Source organism: Montipora foliosa, chromosome 8 (genome assembly GCF_036669935.1).
Source record: "Montipora foliosa isolate CH-2021 chromosome 8, ASM3666993v2, whole genome shotgun sequence".
Taxonomy (NCBI): Eukaryota; Metazoa; Cnidaria; class Anthozoa; order Scleractinia; family Acroporidae; genus Montipora; species Montipora foliosa.
In genome coordinates, this window is record NC_090876.1 from 13,703,271 (window position 1) to 13,723,900 (window position 20,630).

At 38.5% G+C, this 20,630-nt stretch overlaps 1 protein-coding gene across 5 annotated transcripts in view; it reads left to right on the forward strand.

Moving 5' to 3' along the window:
- The window catches only part of LOC137967634 (separin-like), a 33,423-nt gene that overhangs the window by 7,141 nt on the left and 5,652 nt on the right, over positions 1–20,630 (forward strand). For 2 of the 5 annotated variants that reach the window (XR_011116544.1, XM_068814152.1), the window contains exons 6-24: positions 297–401; positions 959–1,108; positions 1,302–1,521; positions 2,171–2,278; positions 3,673–3,756; positions 4,575–4,826; positions 5,941–6,097; positions 7,152–7,292; positions 7,620–7,803; positions 8,749–9,845; positions 10,768–10,981; positions 11,629–11,671; positions 14,073–14,295; positions 15,088–15,233; positions 17,132–17,284; positions 17,942–18,109; positions 19,318–19,416; positions 19,735–19,805; positions 20,198–20,255. Coding sequence is in view for 3 of the 5 variants with exons in the window: in XM_068814152.1 (XP_068670253.1) it covers positions 297–401; positions 959–1,108; positions 1,302–1,521; positions 2,171–2,278; positions 3,673–3,756; positions 4,575–4,826; positions 5,941–6,097; positions 7,152–7,292; positions 7,620–7,803; positions 8,749–9,845; positions 10,768–10,981; positions 11,629–11,671; positions 14,073–14,295; positions 15,088–15,233; positions 17,132–17,284; positions 17,942–18,109; positions 19,318–19,416; positions 19,735–19,805; positions 20,198–20,228 (3,646 nt within the window). In the remaining 2 variants the exon portion in view is untranslated. Of the gene's footprint in view, positions 1–296; positions 402–958; positions 1,109–1,301; positions 1,522–2,170; positions 2,279–3,672; positions 3,757–4,574; positions 4,827–5,940; positions 6,098–7,151; positions 7,293–7,619; positions 7,804–8,748; positions 9,914–10,226; positions 10,256–10,767; positions 10,982–11,628; positions 11,672–14,072; positions 14,296–15,087; positions 15,234–17,131; positions 17,285–17,941; positions 18,110–19,317; positions 19,417–19,734; positions 19,806–20,197; positions 20,256–20,630 lie in introns of those variants that run through there. The other 3 variants (XR_011116545.1, XM_068814153.1, XM_068814154.1) reach the window with 3 other exon arrangements.

The window sequence follows — 20,630 nt, forward strand, 5'->3', positions numbered from 1 at the left end:
GGCAAATGTTCTGAGACTATATCACTTTCTTTTGTTTCCAGACAATTTAAAATAGTGTTACTTGTAATTGAATTATTTAGAAATTTGCTGTGAGGAGGCGCACAAGTCAAAATGCAGTGTTGCCGCTGATTTCAAACAGGCCACATTTACAATGACTGCACCATGAAACTAAAATTAATTTGTGGAATTTTTTTTTTCTGATTGGAGAGTATAAAATGCTGTGTCTCACTAGGCTATTGTAGCTTTAAAAAGATTGCGCTCATGCATAGGGATTGTTTATGTATTTTTTGGTTCAGAACCCTGTGCACTGCCTTAGCTGAGCAGGAAGACACGGAAGATATTGATGGTGGGCAGCTTTGTTTGGTTCTTCAAGAGGAACTTGCCTGCTACAAGGCAAAGAGGTGGGGTATTATACTAATCAAAAAAGTGTGTGCCTAGCACTCTGCAAGCTCACATGTAGCAGACTCCAGACAGGACTTCTCCAGCATAGTCAAGATCTTTGATCTGCAATATACATTTTGTAGACTAGTGTTTTTTGTTTCAAAATCTTTCCTTACCAACCTTATTTTCCATATTCCTTTCCCTGATACAGTAATGGTTCTTGGAATGGAAGTACCTGGCCAGGTTTCAGAAATTCTCCAGACGTGAGGGTTGTATTCTTCTTTGGGCGTGCTCAAAACATACAAACCCCATGGAATTTCCACACTACCTCCTTCCATTATTGGAATGTGGTCAACAGTTGATTAGCGTAAACTTTAATTAATTTCAGGGCTGTCTCTAGCTCTTAAAGAAGATAGGGAAAGAAGGAAAGTGGGAGTGGTCAGGGGGTATGGTGTTAAACTCATTTACAGTAAGATCTGGCTATGCCCTTTAGTGACAGCCCTTCAAGCTTTGAATGTTCTGTAAAGAGAGTCATACGAAGCACTGAAATGCCAATCTGTTGTCAAATTTTTCCCAGCTATGATACTGCAGTGGAGCAGATTGCTGTCATTAAGCAGCTTTTGGAACTATACATTGTACAGGAGGATGAGTTTGCATATGGTTCCAGTATGATAGAACTGGCAATAGCTCTACACCGTCATGGAGATTCAGCACAAAACAATGACAAGTGAGTAGAGTGGCAATATTACTAACAGACCCTACAATTGCCTAAAACTTTAGCAGAATACCAATTCATTTATTTAAAGCCAAATTTTACACATCCAGTGATAAGCCTTTTCAACAGTAATCTAGCCAAGAGATTAAAAATTAAAAAGCTGGTAATGGGGCTGTCTCTATTTCTCGTTTATTTTAATTTGCAGGTCTGCACTTGAGTGTTGTCGAGAGGGTACTGCTCTTCTTGAGCAATTATCAGATAAAATGGCAGAAACCAATCATGATGAAGAGTGTTATTCATCAGTTGCACAGGACAGACTTGCAGCTGCTTATCTTTGGCAGGCAATGCTAGAACACAAAGCAGCAATGGAGGAGAGACAAACAGAGGAAAAACTGGAACTTACCGAGAGTTTTGATGCGAATGAGGTGTGGCTGTTAATCACTTCTTGCAAATTCACACCTCCAACAGAGTTGCTGCTAGCTAACATTTTGTACAGGCAGAGCTGTCTACAAGCTTTGCAATCCATTGGCGAGTGCATAGTGGTCCAAGAACTCATTAATTTACAGCTTTACAGTTTTCCAGTCATCAGTCAAATTAAGGGTCATTTCAAATTCACAGTACTGTACACTGTAGCTGTAAGGAGCTTTTAATTAGAAATTTTCTGCAGTTTCAAGTGGTATTTCACCATCTCAAGTACTACACATGTAATTTCCCTCCCAATGCAGCCTGTATTTTCAACACAATGATTCATTCACTCAAACTGGTGACTGGTGTGAGTGGGTGTGATATGGCTAGAGGAATTTATCAGCAATGGGATGATGTCTTTTTAGAGAGTGGCTGGTCACATAAGCCTTGCATAATTTACAGGTGCTCACCTTCCATTTAAGCCAGGTTTAGTTTAATAGTGGTTTGAAACACTCACGGGTCCAACTACATGTATCTCTGGTTCCTTCCTGGCCCCGTCTTTTAGCATCTCTCTCTGTTTTGGAGTCATTGACATTGGTGTAGTCAGCTGGATCCCTAATGCTAGCAATAAATTTTCACGGTGTATGTAACTGTAATTTGTTTAAACAGCTTGATGTTGTTGGCCTGGAAGAGGAGTTTGAGTCATCTCTTCATTCTGCATTAGAAACATGGGTCGGGTTGGTGGAAAGATCCATGAAGAAAGGCACTGATGGAAAGGTTTGTAACCTGACATTTACAGTGTGACGCACCTTACCGTGGTCACCCAGCAAACTTTCACATTTGACAATTACGTGTAAGTACATGTACATCAACTCAAACAACCCATTCAACGGTGTTCAACTGCAACAGTGCAAACTTTGCAAGGAGGGGTGACTGTCAATCAAATTCACTCACCCTGATTGGCATATAAGTTATAAAAAATTTTGTTAGGTGGCCACGGTAAGGCGTGTCGCACTGTAATAATAATAATTTTTAAAAAGTTAAATTAAAAAATAATAATAATAATAACAGCAACAAAGACCTGGAAATAGAAATAGCCCGCATGTGGCGGATGAGGACAGTGGTAATTCCTGTTGTTGTAGGTGCCTTTGGAGTTATTAAGAAAGGCACTCAAAAGCATCTCAGTGAAATCCTGGGCAGGCAATAACAACTTCTGGAAATCCAAAAAACAGCACTTTTGGGAACAGCACAAATTCTGAGAAAGGTTTTTTCAATTGAGTAGGTCGAACAAACGCTCCTCTAGTGCCTTGCTGGTAAGGTGGCTCAAACCAGTTTCAACACCTTGTTATCATCATGTAACAGCAATGTTATGGTACCATGTGAAACATCAATTATTTCTGAACAAGATGCAGCCATTTTCTTATGTAATAAGTTACCATGGCAATGAAAGCATTGCAAAAACACCCTATATTTTGACTTTATTTGCTCATATCTGAAAAACAAACCCAGTGACCCCCAATTTTTATTGCACAAAGTGATCAGCAAGCCAAGATGAAACTCTTTACAAAGTTTTAAAAAGTTCTGTGGAGTGGATTCAGAGCTACCTTAAATTTTCAATTAGTTAAGGTGGCTCTGAATCTGCTCCACAGAAAGTTTTTTAAACTATGTAGAAAGTTTCATTCTGGCATGCTGATTACATTTCAGGATAAAAAATGGGGTCACCAAGTTTTTGGGATATGAGCAGCTAAAGCCAAAATATGGGGTGCTTTTGGCAGGGCTTTCACAAAAATGAGCAAACCTTTTTCAGCAATAAGTGAACATTGTAGTTTCAATCCTTCTAATAAGAACACCTTAAATAAATACATTTTCTTGATTATGTGGAAACTGGCTTCCGCTTGAGCCAGTCCTTAACAAGGAATTTTTTTTTTACAATTTTGAGATTTAAAAAGTATTTCAGTCTATTTTTTTTTCATGTCTGGTGGTTTTTAACACTGATGAAATTTGACAGTTAGGCGACTCTTCAGTTTTCATACCAAAATGAAGGTACATGTGTAACTAGAGGAAACATTAGAAAAATAAGATTTGTCTTTTGTCTGTGAAATACAGACTTAAAAACATTCATTTAAAGTGGAAATTTCCCCACGTTTTATACCTGTCCATTCTTTTCATAGATTGAATTGCAACACTTTTCTAATCCAGAGGAGAGTTTCCATCATTTATTGACCACTGCTGGCATGTTAGGTCTTGTCAACCAGGTAATAATAGTACTGATGATGATGATGGTGATGATGATGATGATGATGATGATTAGGAGGAGGACAAAATGTAAAAATGTGAGGACTTGAACAGGAAAATTCATACAAGTCATGTAGGCACTGGAACACTAGACATTCAGGTAGTGCCTGTGGTGATAAGGGGCTCTGGGAAGTACATGTACAGCAAAGAAGGTTGGATGAGTCAGTGGGTAGAAAAACTGGTTATTTAGTAATTACATGTATATCAATACCACGCTCCTGCTGAAGACTGCAATTAAAAAATTACTGGAAACAGGGACCCACCATTGATCATCCTCCTCCTTCTTTGCATGGTGCATACACTGTACATGTATAAGGCCATAAGGGAACCCACAGTCATGGGTTATTACTGTCTTACTGCGGGATGAACATGGCATGTAATGTTAGTCATTACTGAAAGAAAATTTGTTAATAATAATAAAAATAATAATAATAATAATAATAATAATAATAATAATAATAATAATAAAGTTCTCTTGACTTTCTGTGAACAGAGGTCTTTTCAAACCTGGATTTTTTTAGGTTTTTTTGGAAACTGCATGTTTAAAATACCCATAATTTATTATAATTATGGTGACAATGATACCTGTAAATCAACATGGTTTCAAGGATTTTCTCTCAAATTTAGTTTCACCCACAACCGTATTGTTCTATACATGTATGTTATGGTTCATTTTTTCCTGGTTCAAAGTGTCATCACATGTTAGGGAAAAAGAATAGTATCAATATTTTTATTGCTGTTTTGATATCTTACATGAACATCCCTGTTTTACCTGCAGCCAGTAAAGAAAACATGTGCTCTTCACATGGCAAGCATCCTCTCTAAAGCAATTGGCAGCACCAGTATTTTGGAAACTGGAGTATGTGCCTTGAGTGAAACTGTTCATACCATGTGTGAAGTGCTTAATATTCATCATGCAAGTTTTCTGCTCCGCAATGCCAGTGAAATGCTTGATAACTTTGTGTCAAGTGACATTACTAAAGTTCAGTTCTTGCTCGCTAAGAGCCACTTCCTGTTGTTGTCAGGCAAGGTGAGAATGTCGTTGAAATACATCCTTGTTATGCAGCACACAAAGGCCTGGTGATGTTTTAGTTGTCAGTGGTTTCAATAAATACATACAGCTGAAGAAAAGCAGACATCGGCTACTTCAATCAGAGAAGTTGGCTACTTTTTCCCGGCTTAAATTGAAATTAATTACAGACAGATTCTTTCAAATATAAGACTGACATTAATTTTAATTAGTTGGTTACCCTTCTTAAATCATCTGCCAACTTTGTATTTTATTGAAACCCCTGGTTGTATAATGCATAAGTACTGTTTACAATGAGTCAGATAATGTGGACAGGCTACTGACAGTACATGTAGATATGTGTTAAGGACAGTGCCTACTATTGTTATTGCGCATTTTATTCGATCTGTGCATCTTGAGATGCTCGGGTTTTCTATGGGATACAGGGGTATTTTAGACTGTTTAAAACCATATGGAGAAAGCAGAACTTTAGCAAATGAAAATTGTGGGTAACCATACATTTGTCAGAGATCATTAAGCTTTAGTTTGGAAAAGAATGCCATACATGTACAATGCTTTGTATTTTTAGTCTTTTGGCAAATATTGTTGATTAATATTATCTTTGAAAAATGGGTGCTTACCCCTAACTTCCTTTTTGGATTTCAATAACTCTTATTCAGGTCTGCGTTTCCTGCATATTCATAAACCAAACAAGAATATGCTTGAATTAAGTAGCCTAGCACCGTCCTTAAGCTTTTGTAAAATGATGGGCCATTCACTCATTGGACTTGCCATGCTTCATTGAACTGGTTATCCATTGTTTTATGCAAAGAACCTTGTGCAAAAAAGTACAGTACGATACTGGTAATGAAATTTTGCAGGCAGTTATAGGCATAAAAATTGTCTGTAGTGACTTGGATAACTTAAATGCGACTACCGGTAAGTGATCCAACAATTTGTGACTGTGTGCACTGCACATAAAAGCTTCCTCAAGGAGAAAATCATTAATTTATCTCTTCCTTCGCAGGCTGAGAAAAACACTACACTATGCTCATTCTAGATCTATAAATAAAATTAATGTCTGTTACTGTGTTTTGCTTTGTTCTCTCAACTGCATATGTATATTTCATACTAGTTTTCCGAGGGTGAGAACTGCCTGAAAGAAGTGCTTCAGAGTGGTGCCCTGACACACAAGTCTTACAAGAGTCACTTGATAAAGGCTAGATTGAAATCACTTTGTGCAAAATACTCTGTTCTTCCTGGCAAACATCACATGTTGACTGTTACATCTGGTATGTAGTACTTAAATTAGCCCTAGTACTTATACAGATAGCCAATTGGAACTGGGAAAAAATTGTGAGATGGCAATAAATGATATTACTATATCTAGATAGATACCCCAAGTGCCTCTAATAATCAGGCAACAAAAATATAATGACAGTGGTCATGAAGCTATCATTAAAAAACATTGCAACATCTATAGAAGAGTTTACAACAATATCATAGTTTTGAGTCTTTCTCCAGCCTTTCCTCTTACACTCCCCTTTTCCTGTTGAATGCTTTTTGAATTTAAAGCTTTTTGTTGAGACTACAACCATCCCTAAATGTTTTTGGGGAAAAGTGTCTTGGGAGTACACACTGTACATAAGTAACATGATTCTTTTACATGTATGTTCATTAGTGTCAACTTTGGCTTTCACGATGCCACTCTTAGGTCTTCTTCTTATCCTCCTCCTTCAAGTACGTACTAAAGTTTGCAGTAGGCTCCTTCCTTCCTTCCTTCCCTCCTTCCTTCCTTCAGGTGGTTAACATTTCAGATGAAGGGTCAGTTCATGGCACTTTTTTCTTGGGCATTGCTAACTGGGTTTTCATGGTGCAATAGGTGCCGTTATACACACCATGGTAAATTATCCTGAGGTGCCTCGCGCTTTGGTTTAAGTATACCGTGTTAACCAGCGGCCACACGTTACAAGGATAACCAAGGTAAAAAGAAATCTCACACAGTTCATTGGTGGGAAACTTAATCACAACTTGATCAGCATTGTGATTGGCTCTTGTTCCTCAGGCATCAAAACACCCTTCCAACTTACCACATGCTTTGTCTGATCTTTTTGATGTATCCATGGAAGTTTACCACAGGAAATTTGTCTTGGGGAATGTCAGGTCACACGCAATAAATACAGTTTTCCGTGGTAAAAGGGTTATTTACCGTCACGGTGGTGAAAGTGCCCCGTGTAACCGCACCTTATAATAATGATTGCACCATGAAAGCCCAGTCAGCAATACCCAAGGCAGTTGGTGATTCTTGATGTATGTGACCCTTGATAATTTTTTCCTTTCTTGAAGATCCTGGTCTTGGTTCTGTGACTCCTTTGGAGAGTGCTTTGGATGGTTTTTATAAACTGAGTCGCGTGGTGGAGGAGGTGTTTGGGGAAGACACTTTCAGTGTTAGCAAAAAGAAGGAAAATCAAAAACAAAATAGCCAAGGTACAGTGGAAGATTTGAATTTTATCAAAAGGATGTATATCAAAGTCTTTCCAAAGCCTCATTTCTTTTTTTACAATTGCAAATTTGAAATTATTTTGTGTGTTTGCCTTTCACCACTATTTTTTTTTTTTTTTTGGGAAAAAAAAGGTTCCAGTTCTTTTGTGCTAAATGTAGTTGAATATTTTATTCATTAAGGATGTCATGGAAAGTACTGGGAAATGTCCCCTGCAATGGACACATGACAATGGCAATATAATGTAATTGACAATATGACAAACAATGCCGATGTTACAGGATTTTTATCAGTTTTTTTGCTTTATTTTGCAGGAGAAGGGTCTTTGATTCCCTCAAGCCATACCCAGAGTCTTTTCCATTTGTCACTCCTAGATGACCTCTTGTCCTCACTCTTACATGTTGGCCAGCTATATTTTCATCAGGGTGCAGTGAGGGAAGCATTCAGGCAGTTTATTGATGGGCTCTCTCTGGCCTGGCACTTTTGCCTATCGCACAGGTATAATGAAATCTCAACAAAGAAACTGTATTATGAAGTCCTCTGTATAATCAGTTATATTCTCGAGTCATGATTATTAACATTATTGTATGGAAAAGAATGTAGATTCTACAAAGTTTCAGTTTAATAAAGTAAAATCAATTCCCCTGTCCTTTTGGCACTTCATGAATTGTGGTTTTTGGCAAACTATTTTGAGGTTCCTAATGTGTATCCTCAGTATCCTTTAAGTTCTCTGTGGAGATCTTAAAAGGTCCTCAAGATGTTTTCATAAGGGGTCATCCTACAGTTGCAGTACATGTATGCTGAGGCATGCACATTTTTGATTACTTGTTTCCTCTGTTTGTGGATACCATGGAACTAAAGCAACTGCACTAAACAATAGATTTGACCGATGAAAAAACAATCAAACAGTGTTTATGTGCAGCATGCATGGTACATGTACATGTAGGTCATTTTGTTTTGATTTCTCGCAGAAGAGCAACACAAATGGGTCAAATTCAAGGGTACTACAAGTTAAGATTATAAAAACATGATGTACATACTTTTTCGATTCTCTATCTTTGACACAATGCCATTTCCAACAACTAATCTTCCTGTATTACATATTTAAGGCATGGTATGCATGTACTGAATGCCTGAATTGGAATAATGTCGTAAAACAGGTTGTCTTTGGAATTCATGAAGTACAATATGACTACGATTTTTATGTTAAGTTCTCTACTGATAATTATCATTGTGCAGACTGTAAATCAAAACATATCACAGGAACATCAATGCCTAATAAAGAGCAGCAGTGTGTATCACAAGTGACCACACCTTGAGACAAACGTAAAATAGCTGATTATCACAAAGAACGAATTTTATTCAAAGGTGTTCAGTTGCAATTTTGACGTTTCCAGTGGCATTCATGGCATCACTGTTTAAAATCCCTATAATTTTTTTAAGGATTTCAGATTTTCTTGTCAACATTGCACAGTTGGAACTAAAGCAAGGAAAAAAAGGGAAATGTCAAAAGCGGCTTGAACAGCTTAAAGGAATCCTGCAACCTGTTTTGAGAGCATCCATTGATTCCGAACTTGCTGAAGAATCCATTGAAGAACCAGAGTTTATTGGGCATCCAGAGTCATGCAAATGTGTCAACTGTAGTGATACAGCCCTTCACACGATCATTATCAAGTACTGCACCTGTCTCTCTGGGTATTTAGTATCACTCTCAAGACCTGAACAATCAATGCATGCGTTAGACATAGCTGAGACAGCTTGCTTAAGTGCTCAAACTAAGATGACGAGATGTCTTGATAAACTTGATGTCAGTCTGCATCTGTGTGGTAAGGGAGGTGCTCAATCAAGTGAGAACCGATTGAATGGAATGCAAAAGAAAGGGAAAGCAAAGTCAGCAAAGGGAAAGAAGCAAAAAGACCCTGAGCTCGTGAAAAACCATTTAGTTGGTGTGATGTTCAGTCAACATCAACTGATGCTGCAGTGCTTGAAAGCAGAGCAGTTCCTGTTGAATGGAAAGGTTGAAGAAGCCAATAGTGAACTTTCAAAAGCCATAGAAACCCTAGCCAGTGCTGAGGGTGTTTTTGGATATATCCCAGTGTGCTTGCTCCATCTGAAAGCATACTTTCTTTACCTCTCTGGTGTAACAGTCTTGCTGCTTAACAAAGGAAATGCCAGGGACATTTTTGCTGATTGTCACTGGTTTGCTAAACATCCAGTTAAAGTTAAAAACACTTCAAGTGAAGACACTGAATTGAAGGAAGATTGTCCAGTAGCTGCACCAGTTGAAGATGAGATTGAAAAACCCAGGAGAGGTTTAAGTCGGAGAGGTAAAAGCTCAAAACCTTTAGATGAAGCATATTATGAGAATATCACCAGACCAACATCTTCAAGAACCAAGAGCAGAGGAAGAAGAAAGAAAGTGCAGGAAACTGACATGGAATGTGATCATTCAGATGAAGTAATTCAGCAGAAACCAAAGGGGTGTAGGAGTGTGTCTGGGCATGTCAAGTCATCTAGGAAAATGAGTGTTGACAAAATAGGTAATTTTGAGAAGTTTCCATTTCCTTATTTTTAAGTCAACAAATTGTAGTGTTGCATTATCTGAAAGGTGGGAGGCGCGGTGGCCTCATGGTTAGTGCACTCGACTCCGGATCGAGTGGTCCGGGTTCGGGGCCTGGCAGGGGACATTGTGTTGTGTTCTTGGGCAAGACACTTTACTCTCACGGTGCCTCTCTCCACCCAGGTGTATAAATGGGTACCGGCGTAATGCTGGGGGTAACCCTGCGATGGACTAGCATCCCATCCAGGGGGGAGTACAAATACTCCTAGTCGCTTCATGCTACAGAAACCGGAGATAAGCGCCGGCCTGATGAGCCTTCTGGCTCGTAAGCGGAGACTTTACCTTTTTTATTATCCGAAAGGTAGGGTCCTTGGGGACAGGAAGCCTGAATAATTATTATTATTATTTGATCTCACTTCTGTGTTTACTGTAAGTACAATACAATGTATAATGTATGTACTATGCTTTATAGATTTATTTGAAGAGTACAGCTAAGACATGAGCCTGTGCGTTTGAAGGACTCTCTGTGTGATCATCAAAAGTGTACATGTATCCTGGTAGCAACAGAAAGAATAAGATAGCATGTGAAAGCATGAATTACTCATTTCGAAATGCTTTGTTGGTTTCATACAAAGCAGGCTCTCAAGGTGTAGGAAAACAAGTCCTTAGTGAGAAACTTGACTCACTACAAAAATGCTTAAGAAATAAATTTTAAATGCAATCAGCTACTCAAAATGGTGTTGAAAATTTAAAATCTTGAAGAAATATAGTAACCTGCAAACAGCTTTTGGTGTCCGAAGTGGCATCTGAATTTCTAATTTTCAAGTGCTTTCCAATACCCGTTAGGACTTGCGTGTTCCCTCGTAATCTATCGATGACTTCTTGCAATTATTGTTATCTAGCTCCAGCGTGGCTTGATCAAGTCATCAAGCACTGGAAGGAGGCATTTGATCTCTGCACAGCTTGTCCTCCAGCTTCTCAATTCTCAGACATTTGCAAAGGCCTTGCATTCTGTCTCGGCAGAGCAGCAGCGGGATGTGCTATGTACTATTTGAACTTGTCCATGTCAGTCACTCTCAGACATCAGGCTTTGACAAGCACAGGAAAGAGAATCAAGTAAGAGTGTCCATAATGAGCCAATCCTTTCCTCTTTCCTTGTTTGCCAACTCAACCATCACCCACCAGCATTAGAGAAAGGTATCAATCAGTTATGATTTATGAAGGGATACTTAAAAAAAAAAATTGAGTACCTCTCATAGGAGTTGCACCATGCCATTGAGTTACAGGTGACCTGTGGTAGCTAGGCCTTTTAATGAGATTGAGTTGACCTTTGTCCTGTTATACTGCTTGGACTGAAATTATTGTCAAAAGGTGGCAATCTACTTGCAGCTGTACTAAAGCGCATGCTTCGTTTGATTTCATATCCACAGTTCATATATGATCCATTTCACATATCATTTCATCGTTGATTCATTCCTCACGGGAATATTGGAACCCACAAATGACCAGCTCCCAACGTCAATGGCATCATAGCTCAGTTGATTAGAGCGTCGCACCGCTTTTCGCGAGGTCACGGGTTCAAACCCCGTTGAAGTCCTGAATTTTTCAGGCTTCTTTATGCAATTGCAAAAATTGCGTTCATAACTGCGAGGATCATAGCTTCACTTGATGTTAACTGTATCTTCATGATTGTTCAGTTTTTTTTCCAGCATTGTCATTTTTAATTATCTCTTCAAATGTCTTGTTTTCTCTTTTTATTTTAGGAGAATAACAAAGGATCTAGCAGGTACCTTCCCATCAACTTGTGTATGTATTAATTATTATTAACATTTAGTTAAAAGAAAATGTGATAAGGTTTAGTCTATGAGCTTAGTAGTCTTCTCAACAATAGTCAGGCACACAACTGCAGGATCTGAAACTGACGTCTTTGGGCATTTATGTTCATCAATAGTCTTAAGCCGTTGCTTGAAGCAAGCTGCCACCCTGCCAAAGACCCATGGGTGTAGCCAGGATTTTTCAAGGGGGGGGGGGGGTCACACTGTGTCAAACAGAGGGTACTCGTGTTTTCGCAACCTGAATATTGTAGGATGTTTGAGTAAAAAAACGGCTTACAAAGGGGGGGGGGGGGTCACGGGCACCCCAGAACCCCCCTAGCTACGCCCTTGCAAAGACCCATCCTTTTAGTTACATGTATAAAGCACCCATGTTAGGCCCAGAAAGAGGTGAATGATGCCTGTCAATAGCAACTGTATTTAAGTCAGATCAGCAGTGCAGAAGTCATGAATTGTGCTCAACGTTGCGACCGCTGAGGTCGCTAATACGACTGAATTTGATTCACTGGCAACTACTTTTACACTTAGTCACCAGCCTGGCTGCCAAGGTATTTATGTTATATATGAATTATTGTTTTTTAATTTTTCAAATGTTATTGCAATGAGTGTCCAATAGCGGACTATAGCCTTTGTAGCCTTTGAAAACGGTGTTTACATTTTTAAGGAAACGCAAACTGAAATCTGCATCTTTCATTAACTTCATTGCAGAAGTGACATCCAAGATTTTTCTAAAAACTTTTTATTTTATTTGGGAAGTGTACATAATAGATTTTGAATACAGAAAAAGCCTTACAATTTTAAAATACATAAACAAACTAAATGTAATGACCATGTACTTGCATGTACACCAGTATGCCTTGTGTTTACTCGGTAATAGAATTGGTTTCTAGCTTTCGTATGTGCCGTAGCCATTTTTCCATTGACAACTGTAATTCTCAGAAATAATGTGAAAGAAATGAAAATGTTGTTCATGATGAATCGTGTTAAGAAAATTTGAAAAAAATGTACCACTGTCACAAATGTCGCAAATTATTTAAATGCTAAAACAAGGGAATATAAAATTTAATACCCGACGCACTTTAAGGCACTGTTACACTGTGCAATTTCTTTGTTCAACTTTTCTCTTGCAATGCCTTTTCTAAAAATTTTCTCACATTACGAAACAAGTTGTTTAAAGGCGCTGTTACACTGTAATTTTTTTGTGCAACTTATCTTGCAATGCTTTTGACCGTTACAAGGTGTGTTACATTGGGCAATGATTCATGCAACTTGTCTCGCAATGGCGTTGCAAGGCAAGTTGCACAAAATATTGCACTGCGTAACAACGCCTTTACGTGCTCTGATTTTCGGCTTGGCCTCGCTTACATTTTACCTTTATACAGGTGTCCATACAGGCTTAATACACTTTAAAAATGCTTGTTAGAATGCAGCCCTCACTTTTTACAAAGAAGTGAAAGAAACATCCCATTGTTTTTCAACAAGTGTATGTTGCAAATAAATTTTCTTGTATGGTAAAGTCTAGCCATCTTGGTTGTACTAATTTACAGCTGTAATAGTTGTTTTTTTTCTGACAATTTAAAAATAACTAAATTGAAACATTAAAAGTGGTTATAAGGCGTACATGTCTTTGTATTTGTTGTATACCATGTTTGACCTTTTCCTTAAGTAAAGTCGTGTGAACTCTTGTAAAGGCGATGCTGTAACACATGAACCGATTTCAACGTTGATTGTCACTGGTCAGCGGCAGCCTGGATTCACCTTTTCATAATAAAAGTAAAGTTACGCATACTCTTAGTCTAGCCAAGGTAGTGTTGTCATGATTAAGCAGAACACCTTTAGTTGAAACTTTTTTTTGGGAGGCACCTCTCTTTTGTTGAAATGTAGAAGGCCTGAAGGGCCAAAAGTTTTTGGCAACTTAAATACTTGAGCTGGCGACCAAATCTGAAAACTTAGAGGCCAGCTGGCCTCTAGGTTTTTTCCTGAAAGTCAAGCACTGCAACTAGCTTGCAATTAGGAGTGCAAGGTTTGTTGGCTGCACAACCCTTGATGGCATCGGCACCAGTTGTTGATAATGATGATGATGCTTACGAAACAAACTCTTGCTTTTAGGAAGATTTAAACAGGTGCATCACAAGAGCTGAAAGCCAACTGTCTAGAAATGAGTGCGTAGACCTTAAATAATACGTTGTTGCTGGGTGAAGTCAGAAAGCCATGTTTCTGCTTAAACTGGAATTTTTTCAGTCAGTTTTGTAGACTGGCTCGGTAGTTTTTGTATGGGGATGTTTCATTTGGAGTCGTATGAACAAACATAATTTTATTTCAGTCTATTGTTTTAATCTAACAGCCACTGTAGTTGCACATTTATTCCTCCCCAGGAAAACGGTGGAGAAATCACTCACCTTTTAAAGGAATTTTCGTCCTTGTCACTTAACACAAGCTCATCTACTGCAATAACTCCTGAAGTTCCTTCCAAGTTAGATGAGCTGGTGAAGATCCGTAATGTGATGAAGTTTAACTCACATTCAAACAACAGTGTGGAATCATCTTCACATAGATTTACTGTTGAAGAAATGGCTCTTTTACAGAAAATTCCAAAAGGTAAGATTTGTTGACTCAGAGATTTATCCATGGTTTAGTATGTTATCATGTGTACAAATATAAGGAAAGACCTGACATGAACATTATGGTGTTCAGAGTATGTGCTGTTTCTCATATGAAGAGCAAGATTTTTAAAGTGGTCAGAGCACTTGCTGTCCAACATGGCCACTGGACTTAACTCCCAGACTCAGCATCATTTGTTGGTCTACTTTGGCTGACCCTAGAGGTTTTTCTCGTGGTGCTCCATGACTAGAAGAGGGCTTTTCATATGGCCCCAACCTTACTTTTGTTATTTTGGAAAGAAAATCACTGTGCTAAACCTGTCAAGGGGCTGGTGTTATGTTATACTGCTGAACATGGTTACCCTTGACCCAGGAAATCATGGAAGTAGTTAATGCCTTCCTGTAAACCCAGCTTGGACAGCCCTACCTAAAATTGTCTTTCTTCACTATCTCCTTATATTACATCACCTTTCCCCTCTTCATTTTGAGCCAAATGAGCTCATTGGAGTTGACATGACGAACACTTGCATTTTCAGCATTAAATTAGGGAGCTGAAAGATAAATATAAATATAACATTTTTACGTGAAGCATAGTTTTCTGGCATATTCAAATAAATTTGCTTCAGTGTCCCAATTCATTTGTCTTGGATTGTGGCTCTTTTTGTGGGGCTGTACGATAAATTGGTTTTTACACAGGTCATGCCAGTACTTTCTTTGCCCAGAAATGTTAAAACCAGTTATGATGAATAATTAATGTTATCAAATAACTGTCAGTGACTTTTATTCTTAGAATGGACAGTGTGCACTTTGGAGACTGTTGAGCTGCCAGGAATTGAACAAAGAGAACTTTTAATCTGCAGGATAAGAGCAGGCTCTGAACCAGTGCTGGTCAAGATTAACACAACTGCTGGAGAAGATCAACTCATGGAAAATGATGTATGCCAGGGGAATCCCCACATATTGAATAACTCACCACTTTACCACTGACTATTATTTGAGAAACTGCAAGTTTTTACACTTTAGTCTCAGCAAAGCAATAAGATTGTTTTATAAACTTTAGTTCTGATTGTCTTGGTTGCATTGGCCATTTCCAAAAAAACCATAGTACTCTCTGTTTATGTACTTTTCGCCGATAAAAGTAGAATATAAACTTTAAGGTAAAAGCTGTGAAAATGATGAGTCTAGACGTTTTTGATCAATTTGATCAAATTGATCAAAAACGTTTAGACTCGTAATTTTCACAGCTTTTACCTTAAAGTTTTATACTCTTTGTTTGTTTCCCCAAATTTTGCATAAGCATTGTTTCCAGTTACTCTTGGGACTTACAATGGTCCCAAGAGAAAACAAAAACAATGCTCATGCAAACTTTGGGGGAACAAACAAAGAGTATAAAACTTATCATAGTATTTCCCAAAGTGGCCTATTGAGAGTGTAAAATGATGATGCTTTTATTGTGGTTGTATGAAGTTGTTTCACGAATCAACAATAGATGAGACTTTAGGTGTGTGTGCTGCGTGCCTTAAACCCATTGATTCCTGAACTGCCCCTCATTGCCGAGTAAAATATGTTAAGCTCACTCTTTTTGACTGAGTTTAACCCTTTACACCTCAAATATCCCAGGACGTCCCCCATGGACGAGTAAAATCTACATGTATTGTGTCAGTCTCAAGGGTCAGTGGGTTAATGGGTATGTAGTTTTTGACTGACTTTAACCCATTCACACCCCAAATTGACAAGTCAAATCGTCTGGCATTAGACAGAGTAAAGTGTAGAAAGGAGTAAGTCTTAGGAGTCAATGGGTTAGGTGATGTAATTTGGCAAGGGGGAGCAGTGGTTTCAAAACATAAAAATGGGCAACCGATCAAAAGTGTCTGCTAGTTCACTTTTTTTCCGTAAACTGAAGTAATTGAAGACAGATTCTTTCAAACATAAGATTCAAATTCATTTTCACATCATTTTGACAAAGGTGGGTTACTCGACTCAGACCACCTGCCAACTTCAAATTTGATTGAAACTCCTGGGGGAGGGGGCCCATGTATTCAAGGATGACATAATGACATTACTGCAAAACAAGCCAAAAAGCAAAGGAATGTAAATCCAAATATGGGAAGCCTTCTGTGATAGGCAAGTTTAGAAATGTACTTGCTGTAAGATGCATTCCGATTTTGATTCTCGCAAAAGGTCCCTTGCTATTCCCCAACTTCATCTCTCTTGCCTAGGAATAAAGACAGTTATAAGTGTCTCCTAAACCCTGCTCCTCAAGTTGCATTTACCTTTCACTAAAAATAAGCCTGAGACAAACACCTGCCTTATTGTTGGAAGTGCTTTGACTCTACAGGACACTTTGTCCTGGGCAGTGCGACGCCCAGTGGTTAGGGCACTTGCCTTGAGGTCGGGGGATCCCAGGTTCAAGACTCCTTCTGACTACTGGTTGAATTTGTTCCTGGTAGTCCCTGGTTCAACTTCTCACCTGCACTTGTAAATAGCCAACCAGCTTGCCCCCGGCCAGTTCGGATTCTTAACAGTTGTTGTTGAATGTTCTGTTCTGTCGTGATTGTGTTTCATTGGCCCTGAAAAGGCCCTATGAGGAGTGGTCTATTAAGTACCGGTATGTATTGTATTGTGTTGAATAGCAAAATTTGGTGTGCATCCATTTACCTGGTAGTGCATTTCTGGACACACAGCTGTAATTAAGTGTCCTTCAAGAGCTGTAACACTACTCAATTGGGAATCTGCTCCATGACCGTTATCTCTTCAAAAATTACTTTCAGCCAATTTGTTTTAAACATTTACATGTAAGCATCAACATCAATGATGGCTTTCTTTTCATGCAGTCAGATGATGTGGTGATGGATCTGACCAGGCTATTCCAGTGCAATTTGATGGAAGAATTTAGTAACCTTATGAGCAACAATGTCAGGAGCATGAGCGTGGAAAGCACCTCTGAATGGTGGGCAAAGAGAACTAGGCTTGACACAAAAATGAAGGTGAAACATTAAGCCAACCAAGGCCTAAGGTTTAAGCACCTAAAAATGTCTAGTATACTACATGACTGTACAGCTGTCTGAACTGTGAGTGAGAGGTTGGAATGATAATCGCAGTTAGGGGTCGGTGAGCAACTTGGAAGTTGCAAAGAAAATCCTATATTCGACTGTTAGTAGATACAACAAAATAATGGTATGTACATGTCATATCCACTGTCCATTCATTACTGAGGTTATTCAGTTCCCTTTTGGTTTGATAACTTACTAGATAGGTTTAAAGTGCAGCATGGTTCAGTCCAGGTGCTAGCTAGTCCAACTGCACCAGGGCATATTTGTAGTCTTCTTTTAAACTGCCAAAGTTGCACACATATGATGGCTATATAAACCCATTTTCTATTTTGATACATTAAAATCATTACTGTAACAGTGCCTTGTGCTGGATAATATAGATGGTTGATAGCAGCAATTTTTTGCACTTCTCTTTTAATGGATTACTTTTAAAGTAAATGTGCCTCAGACAAGTAGATCAGCATATTGACCACTGCACTTAAAATTATATAATACTGTCTAAAAAAAATATGCAACCACGATGCTGCTTATTTTCCTATTGGACCAGTTTTTTCCTGTTTACTCCCTTTTTGCGAAAAATTCTTCTCTGAGAATTTCTTGGAAAAGCTTGAAGCGGCATGGTTAGGAAAATGGAAAGGAGTTGTTCTTGGTGAACCAGTTGATAAGGATTGCCAGGATACAGTGATAGACTTTGCTAAGAAAATACAGAAGCAAATTGGCTGTCTATGTGGATGTGAGCCTGACATGCAACTTCTTGAGGTATGCAGCAGATCATTCATGAAATTGTTTTGTGATGACTGTTAAACAGTTGCTGGGACACCAATGTACACTGTACATCATGGGAACCATATCTTAAAGTGGCCACAACTTAGCCGGATCACAATGACTGCGTTGAAGGAAATAAATTAATTGCATATTATACAGTACCATGTTGCACAAACATGATGCATCCACAGGATTAGGCACTATTAATCTGCAAAGATTTGCAGTGGTAAATAATAATTGGTCCTCAACCAAAGGCAGGCAAAAATTAGCATAAATGTGCCTGACATGTCTAACTGTCACAATGGCTGAGTTTGTTAGCTGGTTTTGCACTGAATGACCTCTTTTCTGCAGTGTGTTACCCGAAAACTGCATTTCACATAGCCAAGAAGAATGGAGATTTTTCTATGCTTATTTTTATACTGTGTAACGGTAATATTGGAGCTAATACATCTTGTGAACAACTGAGGCCAGGAGGCTAACCTGTATTGTAACTCACAGCCTGGGCTGTAGGTTTTTGCCAAATGAACCATAGAGCGGTTTTTAATTGAGTGTCACTCAGTGATTGGTTCAAAGTTCTTGTTCCACTTTTTCAACCAATCAGAAGTGAAACCAAAACCAATCGTGGCTGGCGCGTGCACATTTTCTCACACTTTGTGTCGGCTTGGTGTAATTATTCCGAGTTTTGATTGGTTTGCTGGATTGTCTTCGTCCTTTTTGATTGTGTTTTGATCGGCCAAAGTAATTACTTTGGTTTTGGTTTCACAACACTCGATTGAAACTCGTTCTAATGGTGTAATAGCCTAACAACTCTGTTGCTAAGTGGAGGTTCAGTACCTGAGACTTCCAGGAACTCCCATTAATGGCAGCCAGCTCCTAGCTGGAGTCTGCTCCTTTGGCTGGGAATCCTGGAATTACACAGCCACGAGCCCCTGTTGCATGGGGGATATGCACCTGTTACATTGATAAGAACGGTGGAAAAATGGGGGAGGAAAGAGAAACAACAGCTAAAAACGCTCCACAAACTTTCTTTTTCCACTATACAATGTAATGGTTATACCCTTCAGCACAAGAAATCATGGCGCATGCGCAAACCTAAAAAAAGCAGTGGACCACAACTGGTGCATAAGCAATCCTGCTGTTCATTCCGTTAATTCAGTTGTCAAGTGCTGTTTTGAATACAATTTATTTGCTATCTGTTTTAGATCCTTGTTAGTTCTTTGCCTCACTTGTCAAGACAAGAAATGTGTGAAGCATTTGCAGAGATCACTGGCATGGATCCTGCATCACCTTGTATGAATCAAGTAATGAAAAGTCCTGTTTCTCATCTTATTTGTTGTGCCTTTGGAAGGAGGTTTTTGATATGATGAAAATTAATAATTTTAAGTTGATTAGAAGAGAACAAGCTGCTGGATCCTGTTATATATTAAATTTAAACATGAGCATGGTTCAGAGTTCAGGATTGAGACTTTAAAGAACACAAGCTTTCAATTTCATCACAGAATCGTCAATAAGTTATAGAGTTAGTCATTCAGTCTTCAGAAAACAAGGGGTGGGTACTTGCCTCAACCTTGTTTACAATCATGATACTACTAATAATATTATGATATCGCCTGTTGCAGCTCCTTGATGAGTTTGGGGATCTCAGTATCAGCGCAATTTCCACTGTTAAGGAAGGGAATGATCTAAAGAGGTGTGAAATGCCATCCTTGAAAATAAGAACCTTTTTCACAGAACATAAAACTATAAAAGTTAGAGATAGCAAGTTAAACCGACGTTTCGGAGTAGACATCACTCCATTATCAAGGTAAAAATGTTCTATGATGCTAAAATTACAGTATTAAAAACGATTGACGCTAAGAATTAACATAATAATTGACATAGCGTCAATCGTTTTTAATACTGTAATTTTAGCATCATAGAACATTTTTACCTTGATAATGGAGTGATGTCTACTCCGAAACGTCGGTTTAACTTGTTATCTCTAACTTTTATAGTTTTATGTTTTAAGAAATCTCTTTTAATACGATTTTTCGCAGAAGAGATCATTATTATGGTAATTTTTGTGTATTTTTTTATTAACAGGTTTAGGAGTAAATTAGGAAAAGTTCCTTGACATCCTGACATTCTCATTCTGGGAAAGGTAAGATACTGTAGCAAAGATTTATATAGTCAACTCTCCGCTTTGATCGAACACCCTCATAAGCAAACAGCTCTACTTACAGACTGACACTTTTTTCAATTTCCCATTTTAGCTTCCAGTCAAACTATGTATTTACAGCTTTCCGTAAGCGGCGCTCTCTCAGAAGCAGAGACGGACACTTTTGTTTGCGCTCTCTCTTAAGCGCACACCCTATGTCTAATAATTGACCCTGTAACAAAATTTGTCTTTAATTTTTAATACAGTCAAATGAAACTATGATCTTTGTGAGAGCAGCAGAACAGTGGGGTCTGTTTGTCAAATCTCCATTTGTCCACGGAAAAGCAAGCTGTCTGTTCGTTCAACATGAGCAAGAGT